The sequence below is a fragment of the Dama dama genome, chromosome 23 (genome assembly GCF_033118175.1).
Source record: "Dama dama isolate Ldn47 chromosome 23, ASM3311817v1, whole genome shotgun sequence".
In the NCBI taxonomy this organism is placed as follows: domain Eukaryota; kingdom Metazoa; phylum Chordata; class Mammalia; order Artiodactyla; family Cervidae; genus Dama; species Dama dama.
In genome coordinates, this window is record NC_083703.1 from 37,158,629 (window position 1) to 37,178,778 (window position 20,150).

General features: G+C 41.7%; 1 protein-coding gene across 1 annotated transcript in view; it reads left to right on the forward strand.

Moving 5' to 3' along the window:
• The first annotated feature begins 6,061 nt into the window (after positions 1-6,061).
• ODAD2 (outer dynein arm docking complex subunit 2) overlaps positions 6,062-20,150 on the forward strand; it is a 146,545-nt gene continuing 132,456 nt past the window's right edge. Inside the window, exons 1-6 of the mRNA XM_061125741.1 lie at positions 6,062-6,285; positions 13,373-13,530; positions 15,856-16,057; positions 16,642-16,748; positions 16,916-17,052; positions 19,792-19,908. Coding sequence (XP_060981724.1) covers positions 6,062-6,285; positions 13,373-13,530; positions 15,856-16,057; positions 16,642-16,748; positions 16,916-17,052; positions 19,792-19,908 — 945 coding nt within the window. The remainder of the gene's footprint in view (positions 6,286-13,372; positions 13,531-15,855; positions 16,058-16,641; positions 16,749-16,915; positions 17,053-19,791; positions 19,909-20,150) is intronic.

Consider the following 20,150-nt stretch of genomic DNA (forward strand, 5'->3'; position numbering starts at 1 on the left):
TCAGTTAAGCTGAAAGCTGAAGGTCAGCCAAGTTAGTGCTTCCACGAGGACAGAAAAAAACTGGAAGAAGCCAGCTGGTAATTCTACAAATTTAAATATTGTTAGAATTTTTTTTTTTTTTAAATCTCAAAGCTAATAAATTCCAGTTTGGAATAGGAGTAAGCAATGATAGATTCTGACTCGGCATGAATGTGGCCAATGCTCAGATCTTGGTTGGTGCTGATTTGTTCCCACTTTGCAAACCAATGTCAACTGTCCAGCATTCTGTAGATCTCTGGCCAGTTTCTACATTGGGCACAGTAAATGTGTTCTCATATTCTACAGCTGATTAAAATGCACAAGTGAAATGAAATACCAGAAGAAGCTTCATGCTTCTGAAAGGTGGCCCCTCCCCAGCTTGTTGAACTTCACCAGGTCATGACCCTGCTTCAGCCCTACAGGTGTAGAATGTGCTCCTGAATGTAATCTTACCACCTTTAAAAAAATTTTCATTGGGCCCCTTACACTTACTGGCACATAATCTTCCTTTCTGGTGCTTGCAACTCTAGGCTTCCCTGGAAGGCAGGCCCCTTCAGGCAAAAAGATTCCACTGCTGAGAAGTTTCACAATCTCAAAAAGAGAAGAAAAGAACCCAAAGCAAAGGCCACATCAACCTTATTTCTCTGTGTGTCTGCAGAAAGCTGTTTTTGAGTGGCAAAAACATACTACCCTCACACGTGACACTTGACATCCTCAGACCTGCTGGCTTTAAGGAAAAACAATCCAGTTCTAGTTCCTGAACACTGTCTCCCTCCCTCCTTCCCTGCTGCCCCCCACCCCCCAACCATCCCGGCTGTCTCCAAACACTCCATCAGCCAAGACAGTACACTGTTCATTCCTCCCCCTTTTTCACCCCAAAAATATTTTCCTTTTTTCCACTCCCTCCCTCTGGTTTTTCAAGGTTGGTCTCCTGTTAGTGGGCTTCCTAGGCGGCTCAGTGGTAAAGAAGCCATCTCCCAATGTAGGAGACATGGTTCAATCCCTGGGTCAGGATGATCCCCTGGAGAAGGAAATGGCGACCCACTCCAGTATTCTTGCCTGGGAAATCCCATGGACAGAGGAGCCTGCAGGGTTAAAGCCCATAGAGTCGCAGTGTCGGACACGACTTACCCGACTAAGACTTAACAGACTAAGACTTAACCACATCTCCTGATGGTAGTGTCTGCTGGTGGAGTCAAAGTCATCTTGGCACGCAGAGGTGAAAGGCATTTAGAAACAGGGGAAATGTCCTTATTTCATTCTAGTTCTACGAACTAGAGTATCCAAGAGCAGTTTTTGCTTTTCCAGTGAATATCCCAGAATTCTAGTTTATTTGCTTTCTGGAGAGAAATATGTGCACCTCAAACATCCTCTAAGAGGCCCTGTGCTATTTTTCAGAACCCAGGAAAGATTTCGGGTACACAGAACTCCTCAAGGAACGCGATGGGACTTCTGTCTAGAAGCCTAGGGGGAAACAAAACGGCGTTTCCAGTGACTATTTTCCATCTGCTTTCGGTTCTACCTTGAAATTGCTGCTAAAACCTCTCACCGCGCGTTAGGTTAGGTGACAGGTTTCCCACCTGGTGGAGCCAGGAGGACGCGACTTCGGGGAGCTGGAGAAGAGAGAAGAACGGAGCGCGTTTGTCTCCAGGGCGGCGCGGGGCTCGGGGACTGGACGCGGGGCTGGGGCGGGGGCGGGGCTCGGGAACTGGGCGCGGGGCTGGGGCGGGGGCGGGACTCCGGGTTGGGCGCGGGGCTGGGGCGGGGGCGGGACTCGGGGACTGGACGCGGGGCTGGGGCGGGGGCGGGACTCAGGGACTGGGCCCGGGGGCGGGACTCGGGGACTGGACGCGGGGCTGGGGCGGGGGCGGGACTCCGGACTGGACGCGGGGCTGGGGCGGGGGCGGGACTCAGGGCTGGACGAGAGGCTGGGGCGGGGGCGGGCCTTCGGGCTGGACGTGGGCGCGCGCAGGGCGCCGTGTTTACCCGGCGTCCTAGCAACCGGCGGGCGCGCGGGCGGAGTGCGGAGCGCGGGGCGCTGAGCCGGGTGCTGCGGTGAGTGCGACCGGCGGGCGCTGGCGTCTTTGCAGCAGGCCGCGGGGATGGAGAAGTTGAGGAGCCGCGCTCAGCCTTCGCTTCTGTCCCCTCCCGCCTTCCCTTTCTCCCCTCGGACCCGGTATCCGCCCCCTTCGCGTTCTCCCATCCCGCCCAGCCCCTGCTTCCCCGCGGACACCCCGCTCCTGCCGGGCCTGGGACCTCGGCTCTGCAGTCTCCAGCCCGGACCGCATCCACGTCCCCTTCCCTGGCTGCCGCTCCCGCCGCTCCTGGCCTGCCTTCCCTTCTCCTTCCTCCGTCTCCGCAGCTTTGCCTCCATCTCCGTGCGTCTTCGCTGCCGCTTCTTCCCGCCCGTCTCCGTCCTCCCAGCCGAGGACCGCGGCCTCCCGCGCAAATACTTGACTAGACTTTACTCAGTTCGAGGACCGGCTGGTGCCATCCTTGCGCATCTCCACATCGGGTCTGTTTGTTTTTATTCAGGGCTCGATTCCTGTCAGCCCTGAAACCAATCTTTCTGCAGGTTTCACCGGCTGGTATCCTCGTTCTCTGGACGCCAGCGCAGGCACTGCTCCTAACCCGCTAGATCTTAGAGTGGACGCTTATATTCCCTAGTCTCGTAAAGAATTGAGTTTTGCTTCTGCTCAGGTGTTCCAGAAGTTATTCACGAATGGGCTTTATTTTAGGAATGATACTGGAGGCTTACAACGGACCCTTAAAAAGAAAAAAACAAACTGTTGTATCTATTGGATGAGTAGACAATATGAGTGTAAAGTGATTTCTCAGTTTATGGAAACAAACATGCACAAAAACCTTTTCCCTTGTCATTGTTAAGTTTCAAAATCTTGGTTTAACTCAAAATAAGTACTATGTATTCACATATGTTCATTGTAACCATGATTCTCAGGCTCTAAGATCTCATGGGTTGGTGCTGGGTGTAAACGTCCCATCAACCTGTCTTGATAAAAAAATGTTAGTGTTTAAATTTTTGGAACATTACTGGAATTAGAGGAATAAATGCTGTAGCTTTTGTTCTCTTTGCAAATTTAGAAGTCATTAGAAGTTCCCATACTTAAGAAGAAAAAAAAAATACAAGACTACCTGTTTTTTCTTTTAAAAACTCAGTTGGGTCTGCAAAGCCTTTTTTTAAAAAATCTTTTATACATGGTCTTCTTTTTGCGATTCTGTTCCACTCCCACCGCCCCCCCCCCCCCCATACTAGTCTTAATAATATTGTGCTTGTCTTCTGGATAGTCATAGCCTCACTTGTTGTTGTTTATTGACTAAGTCATGTCCAACTCTTTGCAACCCCATGGACTGTAGCCTGCCAGGCTCCTCTGTCCATGGGATTATCCCAGCAAGAATATTGGAGTGCATTGCCACTCCTGGAGTTCCTTCTCCCGGCGATCTTCCCGACCCAGGGATCGAGCCTGCATCTCCTGCTTGGCAGTCAGATTCTTTACCACTGAGACACCAGGGAAACCCCAGTTTTTTCTTAGGCCTTCTTAAGTCAAACCTGTCCATTGCTGCAGCTCCTGGGTTTATTAGACTTAGAAAAACAATTTGAATAGTGTCAAATATGTTACACACATTCCTAGAAAACTTTATCATGATGAAGAAAAGAACTTTTTGCGTTTCTTAGCTCCTTTTTAAGTGTCTTCCAGAAAATTAGTATCTGGTATGTGAACTGCTATAGCCTTATGTAATTTCACAAGTTAAAAAAAAAAAGGTGCAAGAAGGAAATGATTTAAACAATAACTTTATAAACTGAAACAAGTTTACCTTTAGTTTAAAAACAAACAGAACCATCCACCTGAGCCTTTCCATATGAAATAGATCTATCTGCACTTTCTTTCATAGTATTGCGAAACTCAAGTGTCACACATAAACATCAGTGCTTGCTTATGTGTTCAGAATGTAGCAATAGAAACTGGAATACTAAAATGAATGCACAGAACAAATTTATATATTTTTGGTATTCATTTTATTTCACTAGCATTTTTACAGATATACATATGTGCATATATGTATATTATGTGTATGTATGTATATTATGTTGTTCTAAACTTTATCTGATCCAATACTTCTTATAATATTTTGTAATGCTCACTTTATTCTTCTGAAATCAAAATCATAGTTTTAAATCTCAATGGTGCTCTAACTGTAAAATAAAAGAAGATGATTGTAATAAAATATCAGCATGCAAATACTCAGGTAGTCGCTATACTAGAATATAATGAAGCCTGGTGTGCTGCAGTCCATAGGGTCACAAAGAGTTGGACACAACTTAGCAACTGAACAACAAAATCAATTAATTACTCCAGTCTTATGTTGAATTGCTGTGTATGCAGTAGCCCCAAATACAGTCATGTCACAAACTTAAATTGTGTGACTAGAGTTTCAATCAATGATATAATTTTGCAAAATGCTGACCTCCTGGTAAAGTTCCATATAAAATAAGTATTTACAACCATCCTTTGATTTATATGGTAGTCTCAATTCTGGAAAATTCAAAGCATATTTAAACTGTGAAAAATCCTTTGTGATTATTTGTAAAGTAGCAAGGGGTTGTAGGCTCAGGTATGAATTATCTGAAATTGGTTACGTGCTAAGTGTTGGAGTTTGCATCATGGTTCTTCCTTCTAGGGAACCGTCCTGCACACGGCAGGACATCTGGCATTCTTGGTCTTCATCACTAAGTGTTCACGATGTCCTCTTTCTATCGTTTCGATAATAAAACATCTGTACAATACTTCTTCACGGCTGCTCAGCAGCCAGTACTGCCCAGTCGAGGACCTCTGATCTAGATATCCCTGTTACTGGATTTGAAGATATAACAACAGGATGAAAAGTAAAACCTCCAAACCATTTCTACAGAATCTTGGTTCTGAGCTTTTGTAATACTTATGGAAGTCGGAAGCTAATTATATTTTTATTTGACTTTTAAATCATTCTTCTATTCCAGGTGAAAGGTTTTAACGATCAGTGTTAATTGCAAATGAGAAAATAAACAAGTATAGATTATCTAAAAAAAAGACAAAGTTCCATAATATAGTAATATCAGGGCTTATTTATTAACTTGGCTCTTATTTAAGTATGCAGATAATGTTATCTTTTCAGATATCTCTTTTAAAGGCTAATTTCTATTTATCAAAAATGAAGTTTATTTCAATTTCTGTTTTACACATTTTAATGCTAGAATCATCTGATAATTGACTTAGATAAACAGGCTAAAAAGATTCTCATTCATGCTTATATTTGCTCTTAAACAAGGTATGAATTATGATAAAGTATTCTGGGCAAGATATATGCAGGGAGTATGGAATTTGAATTACTCAAATATTTTGATTAATACGGTCAATATGTGCCTTGCCAATTTTCAGAAAGAAATTAAAATTCTATTTTATTTAATGTTCTTATTCTATTTCTTATGAATTCTGAGGGCATTTGGGGAATGTTCATCAGCCATCATTGCACAGATACAGATGTATGTTACAACGAAGAATAACAGAATTCAGTTTAATAGCATAATTCTAAACAACGTGTGATCCAACTCAAAAGAGCATCTCTCAATCGCTGGCCCCAGCAGAGTTGCAAACCAGAAGCCGTGCCTCCTCCGATTCTTTTTTTTTCTGCTCTTGGACTTTTCTGTTTCCATTTTCTGACCGGAATTCTCTGTCTTAGGCTGAAAATGAGAAAGAAGTTATTCATTCCAGGGCAGGCAGATATTGGAAAATCCTTATGTCCTTGGGTCAGTTTTACTTAGAGCTGGTTCAGGGAGCATTAACTATTTTATTGACTCGAAGAGCGATTGGATAATTTTTTAAAAAATCCATCTCTAAGATGAACAAGCAGAATGCGGGTTGGGTAAGTACTAGCTTAAAATCTTGAAAATGAGAAATGTTCTTCTAGGAGGATGGATGCTATTGTCTGTCTCTCTGCTCTGTTGCAGTGTGTGTGCTGAGCTCGGGTTTGAGCATCCTGGGATCCCATGGGCGTGGCACTGACCAGGTCTGCGCAGTGGACTGCTGCGGGGCATGGGGCTAAGACCCTGGAAGTGACTCCTCTCAATGAGGCTATAGTGAAGGAAATCGTGATGTTTGTGGAGAGTTTTATCTATAAATATCCCCAAGAGGCAAACTATGTTTTTGTAGAACCGCTGGAATGGAAAACAAATTTGGACCCCTCAGCATTTGGATCAGGCTATGCTGTCAGGTAAGCCAATGAATTGCTTCTAGAGTTTAATGTCTTTAGTTGCATGTTTTTTATTGATTGGTTGTAGGTTTAAGGCAAATCGCTTAACCTGTATGAATCACAGCAATCTCAGAAACCTGGAGGGACTTGGGTGAAATCTGAGGATGTGTAGTTTGGCCAATACACTATCTAATTTTTACATTTGAACTTTCTTTTGATCGGGAATGTGTTTCTAGGTCACTGTACTCTCCAACATTTGCTGTTGCTTTGTGACTGGTCTTTCCACTCACACCACCTGCCAGATGCCACCAGGCATTGGTTTCATGACCTGAGATAAAGACAAAACCCCTTCTGGTATTTAAATCTGTAAAATCTGTGGGGCAGCAAAGGGAGAAATGTACATCTTGCTTAAAATAAGAAAAAGACTTCCTAACAATTAGCGTTGTCCTTAAATGAAAACCTTCCAAATCTGAGATTCAAAAAAAAATCCTACCTCCACCTCAAACAGCAGGCTAGCAATTTATGTCTTTTGATCATAGCTGAATATATATTTTATATAAATTACATAGGTTTATAGAAATATGATTATACTTGTATAAAATGTATTCTGTAAATATACATTGTAGATGATAAATATATATAAATTCATATATTCTTTTTTTTTTTTTTTTTGGTCAACTTCAGTTTATGTGTCACTTTAGGCATTCTGATCCTCTTCTTTTGTTCCTCTTTAGTTTTGCATATGAACTTTTAAAGTCTGATCTTATGAAAAAGAGTTCTCTAGCCAAAGTTTGCTATACATGCCTTATCCATTTGGGATTATTTTTGAGCATAAACTCAGAATTTAATTTTTAGAGAATGTAAAATCATTCTTTTTTTAAAAAGTCTTTATTGAATTTGTTACCATATTGCTTCTGTTTTATGTTTTGGGTTTTTGGCCCTGAGGCATGTGGGATTTTAACTCCCTGATTAGGAATCAAACCTGCACCCCTTAACTGGAAGTCTTAAATCACTGGACCACCAGGGAAGTCCCTGGAAAATCATTCTTGAACTGTATTTCAAGAGCACTTTGGTTCTGATATCATGGTCTATTTTCTCTCTGAATTTTCATAAATCTTTTTTTTAAATTATATTTTATGTTTAACTGTGCTAATGGTCACTTTCTCCAAAGTATTTCATTTCTCTCACCTAAGTTCAGTGTAGCATCATGCATTGTTTTTTTTTTTTTTTTAATTTTTGAAAGATGAACTCACCTGAAAAATCAATTAAAAACATAGGAACTACTTAGTACAACCATGGATTTTAAAGCACATGTCAGAAGAGATCGTGATTATTGTTGCAACTTGCCTTGGTACTGATTGTGTATTCCAAATACAGATGATCACATCTGTGACCTAGTAAGGGGGGGCTGACATTCACATGTTATTGTTGTTCTGTTGCTCAGTCCTGTCTGGCTCTTTGCAACCCCATGGACTGCAGCACGCCAGGCCTCCCTGTCCCTCACCATCTCCCTTGAGTTTGCCCAAGTTCATGTTCATTGCATCAGTGATGCTGTCCAGCCATCTCCTCCTCTGACGTCGTCTTCTCCTTTTGCCCTCGATCTTTCCCAGCATCAGAGACTTTGTCAATGAGTTGCCTGTTCGCATTAGATGACCAAAATTACTGGAGTTTCAGCTTCAGCATCAGTCCTTTCAGTGAATATTCAGGGTCCATCTCCATTAAGATTGACTGGTTTGATCTCCTTACTGTCCAAGGGACTTTCAGTACTCTTCTCCAGCACCACAGTTCGAAGGCATCCATTCTTTGGCATTCTGCCTTTTTTACGGTCCAGCTCTCACAACCATACGTGGCCACTGGGAAGACCATAGCCTTGACTATACGGACCTTTGTGGGCAGAGTAATGTCTCTGCTTTCCAACACACTGTCTAGGTTTGTCATTGCTTTCCTGCCATTTTGACATTCACATAATGCATCCCTATATCTCTATCCCCATCCAGTTTCTTTTTGCTTTATTTCTATTTTTGTATCTCTACATGCAGTCTCTAGATGCAGTATTCCCTCAAGCAGGATGTTTGGACATTTTGACACCATGTATGTTTTGAACCGGCTACCCCTTTGTTGTGTTCCTTCTGTCAAGTTTACCATGCAGCTTTTCCATGGGCTGGTTTTTCTATTTGTCATTCCTGTTTCTGTCTTCGGTCGATGATCTCTTTGATGATAGCCGAAATGAGAGGGGTGTGATAGTAGCAGTTGCTGCATATGGTGGAAACTATTCCTGTGTGTCTTGATGGAAACCAGTCTTCTTTGACTGACCCAAAGAATACAAAAGATATAGCTGAAATTTTGGTGGCCATTGTCATTTAGTCACTAAGTCATGTCTGACTCTTGCGACCCCGTGGACTGTAGCCCACCAGGCTCCTCTGTTCATGGGATTCTCCAGCCAAGAACACTGGACTGGGTTGCCATTTCCTTCTCCAGGGGATCTTTTTGACCAAGGGACTGAACCTGGGTCTCCTGCATTGCAGGCTTTACCGACTGAACTCTGAGGGAATGAAGGAGAATACCAAATGCTCTCACATCCAGGTCCTGACCCACCCTGTACTCTATCCGCTAAACCAAAGAACCTTCAGCACCCAAAGTCATGTGGTATTTGGTCCATCCAGGAGCACATCACGTGATGTAAATCAGCGATGACCTCAATGATGAGAAGAATGTGTAGTTAAACAGTCCCTCTGCTTCTTTCTTTGCTCTTTGGTTCATATGCACTCTTTTGCTTAGCTGCAGGGCCTTAGAACTCATTTATTTACTTATTTAAATTGGAGGAAGCCCCCTAGTCAAGATTCATATCTGTAAGACCATGTGGATACCCAAGTCATCATGAGGATTTAAGCCTGGAGTTTCCAGACATGTTTCTACCAAATAGTAATATCCTTGGATGTTTCAGAACAAAGGCAGATTCTTCTTGGGGCTATTCATTCTCTCAGTCCTCTTCTTCCAAAGCAAGGCCATTTCATCTATACCAAAACTCTGTTAAAGCAGCCAAGTGACGCCCGCCCCCCCTTTTGCTGATCTCTGCAGATATATAGGAGACCACACTTTTACTTGTGGCCTTATTTCTTGGCTGCTGTGAATCTCCAAGGGCACACTCTGTAGCCATCAACACAGGTGTGATGAGCCTTCTTCTGAGCTATACTTATTGGCATTTGACATTGAAACTGATCCTTTAGTCACACAGGAAGTTTTATGTTTCATCCACCATCTTCTTTCCTTTTGTGCAGTTGGTTATTAGTTGACTAGATGAGCACAACACTGGCCCGATTCTTTTATCTCCTTTAGACTCTTTCCCGAGGTACACCTGTTCATCCTGTATTATCTCTCCACATTCAGTGTTGAGGAGGAAATATCTCTTTCATTTTGATGGAAATCGTAGGTCTCTTTTATCACTGTTTCCAGTTGTTTTTGTTCTTATCACACAGGATGAGATTAATAATCTTCCTAAAACACCTCAGAATGAACCCCAAATCACTGTGAATTAAGGACAGGTGACAGCACTCAGCGGTGACACTCTCTGCGGGTGATACCCAGAACTTAGTTACTTAGAGTCTGTACAGAGCAGCTTGGGCACTTTTTCTTGTTTTTAAAAAATTCTATTTTATATTAGAGCATTGTTGATTATCAGTGTTGTGTTTCAGATGTACAGCAAAGTGCTCAATCCTCGGTAATAACCTAAAAGGGAAAAGAATTTGAAAAATAATCGATTTATGAATATGTATAATTGCTAGTTATTTTTGAATAGTTTTTTATTTGCTTATTTGCCATCTGTAAATCCCTGTTAGTGCGATGTATGTTCAAGTCCTTTGCCCTTTTTCTTTTCTTTTCTATAGTTTTTATTGGCGTATAGTTGCTTTGTCTTGTTGTGTACAGCATGTGAATCAGCTGTATGTACACACACATCCCCTCTTTTTGGACTCCTTCCCATTTGGGTCACCGCAGAGCATGGAGTAGAGTTCCCTGTGCTACGCAGTAGGTTCTCATTAGTTGCCTATTTTATACATAGCATCAACAGTGTGTATATGTCAGTCCCGATCTCCCAGTTCATTCCACCTCCTCTTTCCCCCTTAGGATCCATACCTTTTTTTAATCGGGTAAGCAGTTTTTGATTGGGTAAGCATTCAGAATCACTTGTTGAAAATGATGTTACCTCTTCTTTCCTCCCCTCTGGTAGAACTAGGATTTTTGAATCGTGTCTGCTTTAATATTGCTGTATGTTAGTTGTGACTGACTGTCTGCTGTGTCTCAGTGATCATAAATAAATGATTTGGGAGAAATTAGATGCTGGTATAAGTTCTGTGTGGATGAGACATCAGGACATTGGAGCAGGACGCCGCCTCTACTGGAAATGCACATTTCACACCCAATTCACACCTTTATGGTCCTTAACCTTCTGATCAATATCACTAAGGGCTGAAACATGTGATCTCCAGCCTTAAAATGGTATTGTTTGATGAGACAATGATTATTGTATTTTGATTAAAATTTCAGAGTCACAGACCAGTGGCCTGAAATTCTGTTACTGAACTCTTTGCTTCTCATCCCTGAGAATTACTGAATAGTTTCTCAACTACAGCCTTATTTCCTATGTTACTATTCAGACATATATCTGTGGAGTGATTACTGTGTTCTGGACATGGAACTTGACGTTGGGGATTAAATAAATGAGACATTTTTCCTGCTCTCTATTGTATTAGCTGAGCATTTTTAGCTCCCTTCTCAATTCCAGTTTAAAAGTCTTCTTGATCAGGTCGACGGATTTCATTTATTCTTTCTTTCATTCTTCTTAACCTTATCAAGATGGCTACAGTAGTTTTCTTCCAAAGAGCTCTGTCTTCAGGGCTAGAGACTGCGAGCCTGAAGTGGGAGCCTGCTTTTCAAGAATCCTCTTGGTCCCTGGCATTTTAGCTCCTCCGGCTCTGTTCAGCTGCATACTGCAGCTGGCAGGACAATGAGACATGTCCCCATACCCTGCCATTCTCCTGGTCTCCCCAGGAGTGTCACTTTCTCAAGTTTAGGAGCTTGATCCTGTGGGTATTTATTCTGCCTGTGACTTCATCCTCTCTTCGTCCTTTCAGCACCAGTGGTCCCGCCCCAATACAGACCTCTAAGACTACTCCTCAGTCCTAAGGGAGTTTTTTCAAAAGCTTTATTCCAGGGAAAATAAACATTCTGTAAATTATGCCTAGCACTGGCTAATCTAAAACCATTTTGCTCCTTCATTTATTCCTCGTGCATCTGTCAAACACCTTCTGTGCCCAGTTACTCTTCAAGGTCCTGGGAACAGAGCAGTGGGGGAGACTGATAAAGCCCCTGTCTTCCTTTCTGGTTGCTGCTGCAGCAAATTACAATGCACGTAATGACTTAAAACAACATGGATTTAAATCTTACAGTTCTGGAGGGGACAAAAATTCTACAAATGAGTGTGGGCAGGGTTATGTTCCTTTATTCTTACCTTCTGCAGCTTCTAGAGGCCACTAGTATCCTTAGGCTTGTGGCCCGCATCACTGACCCGTTTCCATTGTCATGTTACCATCTCTGACTTGACCCTGCTACCTGCCTCTTCTGAAGATCCTTTTGATTACATTGACCCACCTAGATACCCCAGAGCAGTCGTCTCATCTCACAGTCTTTAATGTCAGCCATCTGCATAGTCCCTTTTGCCACATAAGGTTACCGGGACACCCCCCCATCCCCCAGTTTCAACCCTCTTTCTATTTTAGTGAAATAGTAATAGATTGACTGAATCTGTCGGTTTACTTTTTATGATGAACTGTCAACCTCTCACAACTATTTATCTGTGTTACAATTTAAAATAGCAGGTCTTGAGACTTCCTGGTGGTTCAGTGGTTGAGATTTTTGCCTTCCAATGCAGGGCTTCCCCAGTGGCTCAGATGGTAAAGAATCTGCCTGTGAAAAAAAAAAAAAAAAAGAATCTGCCTGTGATGCAGGAGACTCAGGTTTAATCCTTGGGTCGGGAAGATCCCCTGGAGGAGGGTATGGCAACCCACTTCAGTATTCTTGCCTGGAAAAGCCCATGGATAGAGGAGCCTGGCAGGCGGTAGTCCATGGGGTCATAAAGAGTCGGACACAACTGAGTGACTTCACTTTCTTTCTTTCTCAGTATTCTTGCCTGGAAAATCCCCATGGACGGAGGAGCCTGGCAGGCTATAGTCCTTAGAGTTGCAAAGAGTCGGACGTGACTGAATGACTAAGCACAGCAGGGAGTGAGGGTTCCATCCCTGGTCAGGGAACTAGATCCCCACATGCCTCAGCTAAGACCCAGTACAACCAAGTAAATAAATAGATGCTATTAAAAAATTAATATCAGATGTGGACACTTTTACTAGGGATTATCAGTATATGATGAAAAACTGGGCAGTGTTAGTAATGTTGTTAAGTAGTATAGATATATTGTGGCCATAAAAAAAATCTTAATATTTTAGAAATGACAACCTAAAAAAAGTTAAAATGGGAAAAAGACCAAGAGCTAACAATTTCTGATCAGGAAAAAGTCTAGTTAGAAAAACTACTTGTTATCCTAAAGTAAACCAAATTAGGGGTTTGGAGGGGGGAAATAATCCACAGAGGGGATCTAGTTTGTCTTTTTTTCATAGCACTTTTTTTTTTTGGCTCAGAAACAGAGTAGCCAAGAAAGTTCCTAACCACTAATTACTGTGGTATAAAAATTTTATAAATAAAATAACATTGGAAATCCACAAAACATAAATGATTCCCACAGAACTAGTGATTTTAAAAGAGATGTCCAATGCATTATTGGAAAAACAAAACCCAAAACTGTGAATTTACATAGGTATTCAGGAGATTGCTTAAAAATTTTTTCCTGGATATATCATATTGCTAAAGAAGTTTGGGGATTTAAGGGCCTAAAAGTGGATGAAAGTGGGAAAATAGATGAGCTTCTAACAAGACCTATTTATATTCTCTGTATTTTATCATGAGACATGGAAATAATGTGTTGAGATGTCTTAAATTAACCTCTACTGGCCTTCAGGTAACCCTAAACCTTCAAGAAAATTTTTTTTTCATTTTTTAGTGGAACAACAGTCAAATCAGAAGAAGTTGATAAAAATGGAGAGCCTTTGCTATATCTCTCTGTACCACAAATTAAAATTAGGAGCTTTGGGCAGCTGTCACGTATGTTATACATTGCTAAAAGTATGAAGCTGAAGGAAGCACAAGCGTGTATTGAAGGTGATATTTATACTCCAGTCTGTGATTTGAACTTTCAGAAACATAATCTTGGGGGCTGGGGAGGGAATCATTTGTTATAGTATCTTGAAAAAGTCCTCTAAGCTAAAAGGTAAAAAGTACTAAGTTCAGCTTTGTAAAAATGTCCTTAATTTTTCTTGGCTGAAATGTTATGCTCATATCAGCTTTCCACTTTAAATGAAAACCCTAATGCTTTACCATTAGTCAACTTCTAGATTTCTAATTTCTGTGTGTGGTTTAAAGCAAGCCTTCTTAGCTTCTGGAAAGACCTGAGGCCTTTAAGGTTCATGTCAGGGAAAGAGACAGATGTCCAGGGCCAGGGTTAGGAGCCATCCTCTTGCATCCTGCTGTACCAGATAGTGATCAGTTTCCTTTAAAATGAATGTAGCCTCTTCCTTTAGCAGACAACCCATAATAATCTCACTTCCCATTTGTCTCAGCCCGAATACACAGCTTTCTGTGAATTGTTGCTTTCATTCAGCGGGAAATATTTTCCCTCTTCACTAAAGTTATAGAATGTTCTTCTTATTGCCTAATCATCTGACATGCAAAACAGAATGTGATTGCCTGCTATAACTGTGCTTTAAATATTTCTTATGAGTAGAAATACCTAATAGTAGGTAATTATGTCCTGTGTGTGCTTTGCTTCTTTGTGATCATGTGACGTGTAGTTCCCAGGCATAATGCACATGGGTTCTATCTCTCATCATTCTTTGCCACTATCTGTGTCTGTGAGATGGAAAGTTGGTCATTTTATATTCTTTTGATTTTTTGAAAGATGTGAACCTTAGGACAGCAGCCTCTTTTTATGTCTTCTCTACTCTTCCTATACATCAGAGCTACTTTTCTGAAAAGGGATGGTATCTTGAGAATAAAACTGAATTTCAGTAAGAGTTAATTGAGGGCACAGCCCATTCATTAAATTCAACTTAATGTGTAAACTTAAATCCACAAAGTGTTATATACCCAATCTGGCTAAATATGCAACCTTTGCTGCATTTTGCCTTTTCTGTAAGAGTTCTAGGTAAAGCTCTTAGTTTTAGGTCCAAATTGTATAGTTCCTGACAATTTGGAAGTCAGCTTGTGTCTTTCCCCAGAATTCACCTGGTATTTCTCTTCATAATCTTTAGAGATGACAGTTGTAAGGTGATGAGTGGAGATGCTCACTAAGTGCTTGGCCCTTGGGTCTCCTTCTCGTGATGCCCGCGCCCTACCCCATGCAGGTTTTCCTAACAGCCCCCAGCCTCTCCTGCCAACAGTTCATTTCCTGTGGGAAAGTTAAAAACCATGCCATCTTCTCTTCATGTCCATCAGGTCATGCTTTCTAAATTAGTCCCCTGAGCATTCCCCCTCAATCCAAATGCATATGTATTTTCATCTGGCTTGCATTTCTCCTTCCTAAACATGGTTTTGCCCATTTCTCCCTCATTTTCAACCGTATAGTTTTTTGAAAGTGTTAGTGGCTTAATCATGTCCAACTTTTTGTGACTCCATGTACTGTAGCCCGCCAGGCTCCTCTGTCCATGGGATTCTCCAGGCAAGAATACTGGAGTGGGTTTCCTTTTCCTTCTCCAGGTGATCTTCCCAACCCAGGGATTGAACCTGGGTCTCCTGCATTGCAGGCAGACAGACTATTTACTATCTGAGCCACCAGGGAAGCCCCATTTTGACCTTTATTAAATTCTGTTTTCAACATCTCTAGATTCAACTTTCAGCCTTGGTTATGAGTTGGGATTTAAAATTTTCAGTATAATTTTAGCATTTATGTAAATACTTGTTATGTTTGTTTTCCCAGTTAACATCTAAGGACACTGGAAATATAAGCAGTTCAAACAGGTGGAAATGATTGGCAGTAGATTTGTAGACTGATAAAAACATGCTAGTTTGGAGAGAAAACATTTGTGAATACTGTTCACTGATACACACACACAGACACACACAGTTCTAGTGATCATTTTTCTAAGGAGGCCAATATTTCTCTATCTTCAAATCTGGATGCATTAATTGAATGCCTATTCTGAATAAGGCCCCAGAGTCAACTTAAAAAGAAACAGACCTCTTGGCTTCTGGCCTATTGGGGTGATGACATATATACATGATATTATAGCACAAGGTGAACATCTCAAGAGGAGTAAGAAAGTTTCTAAGTGCACTAGAATCTGAGAAATAGAGATTAATTCAAGTTGGGTCAGTCAGAGAAAGCTTAATGAAATAAACGTGTTTGAGTGGGCTCCAAAGGACTTAATATTCTATATGACTCTAGTAATAGACAAGAAGATAATTTTCGAAATTTACTTTTTTGGTCAGCAAACACAAATCCGGTGGCAAAAGTCTTGGGCTTGGATTATAATATAATAAATGAAAAAAATGGAAACTCATTTGTATCTAGTGTTCTTGACAAAATGAACAAAGATGATGATCCTGAACGTGAGATTAAGATGAAGATTGCCTTGCAACTCAAGCAACTGGATCTGCACTTACTCAATCATTCTCTGAAACATATTTCCTTGTGAGTCTTTTTTTTTTTTTTTTAAAGAAATCTCTGAAAATTGGTTCTAAAAAGTACTTTTAGAACTTTAGGGGAAAACACAAGAAAAATAATGCTTAGAAGTGTTTATTTTAGTTCTTGCATGAATATTTCTAGTTCCAAATGTAAAATTTTCAGCTAAAACATTCTAGTAGAATTTCATCTAGTTCTAAAGCCATTATGTGGCTTTTTATCCCCAAAGTCTCTTAAATCATTAGATAAATTTTTAAATTATCATACACTTATCATGTAGAGTTTGTAAGATTTAAAACTTGTTCATCTTTCTAGTCTTTTCTAGTACTTTGATAGTTTCATTAAGAAATGAAGTGACTGTTTCAATGAGTGTATTTAAGTGTTACATTCAACATTCTCAGCATTAAATACAAATCACTAATTCTTTAATGTCTGGCAGTGTTATGAGATTGTAACATGGTTAAAATTCACTACAATTTTGTTGATGTATAATTTAACTGATATTTTAATTACAAAAACTATATAATAGAATGTTTTCATGTTGTTTTCTGTGGATTCTCTTTTAAAATGAATTTCTTAAACATTTATTTCAGAGAAATACGATTAAATTCAGGGACTGTGAAGAATGACATAGAGCTGCTTAAACAGTTCTCAGGAAAGGGAGAACAGACAGTCTTGGAATCTATCGAGTACACCTCAGGTTCATGTTACATTCTATTTATCTTCATAATTACATTTTCAAAATGCTTCAATAGCTAAATATTTAAGAAACAAAAACTTGAAGTATCAATCTTATTTTTTGAAGCCAAGCTATGTTGCAAGTTGAGGTTAAGAAGCTCCTTTTACTTGTGTGATAATTGGTTTCAGATTATGAATTTTCAAATGGATGTCGAGCCCCACCTTGGAGACAGATTCAAGGCGAAATTTGTTACGTGCTGGTGAAACCTCATGATGCTGAAATTTTGTGCATTACTTGCAGCAAAGAAGGAGTGTTTTTAAATGGTGTAAGTAATTTTTTTTTTAAACCAGTATTGACTTTGGTCCTGAGGTTGATCTGTAAGTGCCGGCATGTCTCCAGGATTGAACCCCAAAACCAGGCAATTGAAGGATTGTCCTGTGGGATTCAAGCAGATCCCCTTGCTGTGTTTGCTGCTTCAGTGGCCCCTACAGGTCCTCAAGTCAGCATTCTAAGAAGTGACCTTCAGAGTGACCCATTCTGCTATCTAAAACTAAAACCTCTTTAACATGATCAGTTTGCTGATTAATGATACAAGTATTAGAGGGAAAAAACTAAGTCAAAAAAGGAGCTCCAAGGTAATACAAAAGCCATAACTGGCTTCTGTCCTCAGTGCTGATGGGACCAACAAAAGAGAAGAGGGGGTCCACAGGGGAAAGGCTCCCGCAGAGGGGACCCTGCTACCCAGGGAGGGGCTTCCAGGCTGTGCTGGGACCTCAGCATCTCAGGACAGCGCCTGCACGGAACTGGGACTTACACCTCTGAAGAGTGGGCCCTGCTTGCATTTGGTGGTGGTCCCTTAGATGCTCAGAGGGTCCCCACAGAGCTGGGGCTCACACGTCTGCAGAACAGGCACCTCCAGGTTGTGCTGGTCCCCTCGGAGCCCAGGTATCTCCCTGAAACCAGCTGGGGCCCCTGAAGAGAGGGTGCTGCCCAGTTAGCAACTGGCATCTCAGGGGCTGAGTAGGATTTGACAGAGCCGAGTCTCTGAGCGGGGGCCCCAGCAGCTGTTGGTGGTGTTTCTGAGGGATCCTGATGAGCCTGGTTCTGGGCCTCTGGGAGAAGCCCCCAGAAACTAGAACCAACTGTTGCTACTGGAAGCAACTGCCACTGTGGGGTGAGGGGCCGTTGCTGGGTGACTGAGAAGATGTAGGAGGGAGCAAGTCCCTCCTGCCTCGTCCAGCCTCCCCGGCGACCTCTCCCCTCTTGCTGACGGAAATTCAGCCAGCCTGGCAATGGAGAAACAGCTCTACAGACTTTGGCCCAAGTGTCAGCAGAGTGTGGGTGGGTGGCCCTCCACCTGAGGGAGGTGGCACATGGCCTTCTGAATCTTCTGGATTAAACCCTGGATGTTGAGGCCCACACCTACTTACTGAACTTGGCTGGAAGGAACCGCTCAGCTTTCTTCTCTGCAAAGCCCTGCCCTCGCTGTCTTCATGTAAACTTGGGACTCACAGCAAAATTCTGCAGGAAGGATCCAACTCCTTAACGGGGACCCAGCCTTCCCAGAGGACTGTTTGGAGAGTGCTCATGCCTCGGCCTGGGTGGGTATCGAGATGTGGGGCCGTGTTCTTAGTGGCAGGAGGCACGTCTGCTAACCTGCCTTTCGGTTCTCATCTTGTCAGTGTGACCCTGGGCTTGTTCCTGCACAGACAACCTAAATATGATTTTGTTTTCAGTTTGTTTTTATTAATAGAAAAGCAGAATATCCAATTGAAAAATAAGAGATTGAGAAAAAAAGAGGAATGCTTTTCTTTGGCCTTCCAGAGTGGGGTGAGGAGCCTTTGCTTCTATAAAAGGCTGTTGATGCACATACAACGTGGTTTGATATGGAAATATCCGGGTGTTCCTCAGCTTAATAAATGGAAGACAAGGAACTGAAGCTGTTCAGTAATCACAAGGAAATGTATTAAACACTACAGTTTATATGTATAACTATGTTATATATGTGTGTGTGTATACACACACACACACACACACACACACACACACACAGGGGGCTTCCCCTGATGGCTCAGTCAGTAAAAAAATCCCCCTGCAATGCAGTAGATGTGGATTCCATCTCTAGGTTGGGAAGATCCCCTGGAGGCGGGAATGGCACTCCTCCTCCAGGGGACATGACAAAGAGTCAGACATGACTGAGCAACTAACACTTTCACTTTTTATATATATATGTGTGTATGTATACATACATGGTGGTGTGCAACTCTTTGCGACCCCGTGGACTGAAGCCCACCAGGCTCCTCTGTCCACAGAATTCTCCAGGCAAGAATACTGGGTGGTTGCCTTTCCCTCCTCCAGGGGATCTTCCTGACCCAAGGAATCGAACTCAGGTCTCCTGCATTGCTGTCTGAGCCACCTGAGAAGTTACATATATATACACACACGCGGTTTTATACACACACAGACACAGTTATATATGTAACACACTACAGTGTATGTGTGTGTGTGTGTATACATATGCACACACACATATATGGTATAGGAACAGGAAAGGAAAGAGACAAGACAGACAGACAGAGGCCAAGGGAAGGGGGACAGATGGTCATGGAGGTCAGACCCCTGGTAAAAGAACCTATAGCAATCATGGTCCACACAGAATAAGAGCAGGGTGTGACCAACAGAAACATAGGCTTTTGTGTGGTGACATTCTCACCTCAGAGGCCTTTATGACTTCGTCAGTCTTATGAAGTCGTAATGCATTTTCACAGGACAGAAGAGCAGAGAGGAGGGGCTTTCAGGTCTCTGCTGTAGCAGCGAGCCCTGTGTGTCTAGGAGGTCCTGTGTGTCTAGCAGGCCCTTGGTAAAGGCTTGCTGAAGGAGTAAATAGATAAATGAATTTACATTACATTAAGAGGGAAGGGTTTGCCTGCACATTTCATGTGTAAAGACAAGCACATGGATTCTCTAGAGAAGAAAACATTACTTGTGGTTGGGTTGTGATTTATTGATCAGGTTCTTATGTTGCTAGTCCATTAATTACAGCACCAAACTTTTTCTTCCAAAGGGCAAAACAGATGATGAAGGGCAAATTAATTATGAGAGAAAAGGAGAAATTTATAAAGACCTTGTCACACTTTTAAAAGAAAAATCAGCAATATTTTCAGAAAATATGTCTAAACAGGTAAGTTTTACAGTCTCTTTTGAACTTTTATAGCATCATAATTTTTGGCTGCGACTTTCTGTAGCATAAAAAACTGGAGACTAATGCTGCCTTGTTTTGGACAGTACTTTCAATTATTGGAGTGTTTTCCACAATATAATATAAAGTAATACATGTTGTAAATGTAGCAATTTAAGAATGTTTCTGGTTTTCTTTAGGTGACAGGAATGATATTTCAAAGTGCTTTCTAAATAGGACTTTTT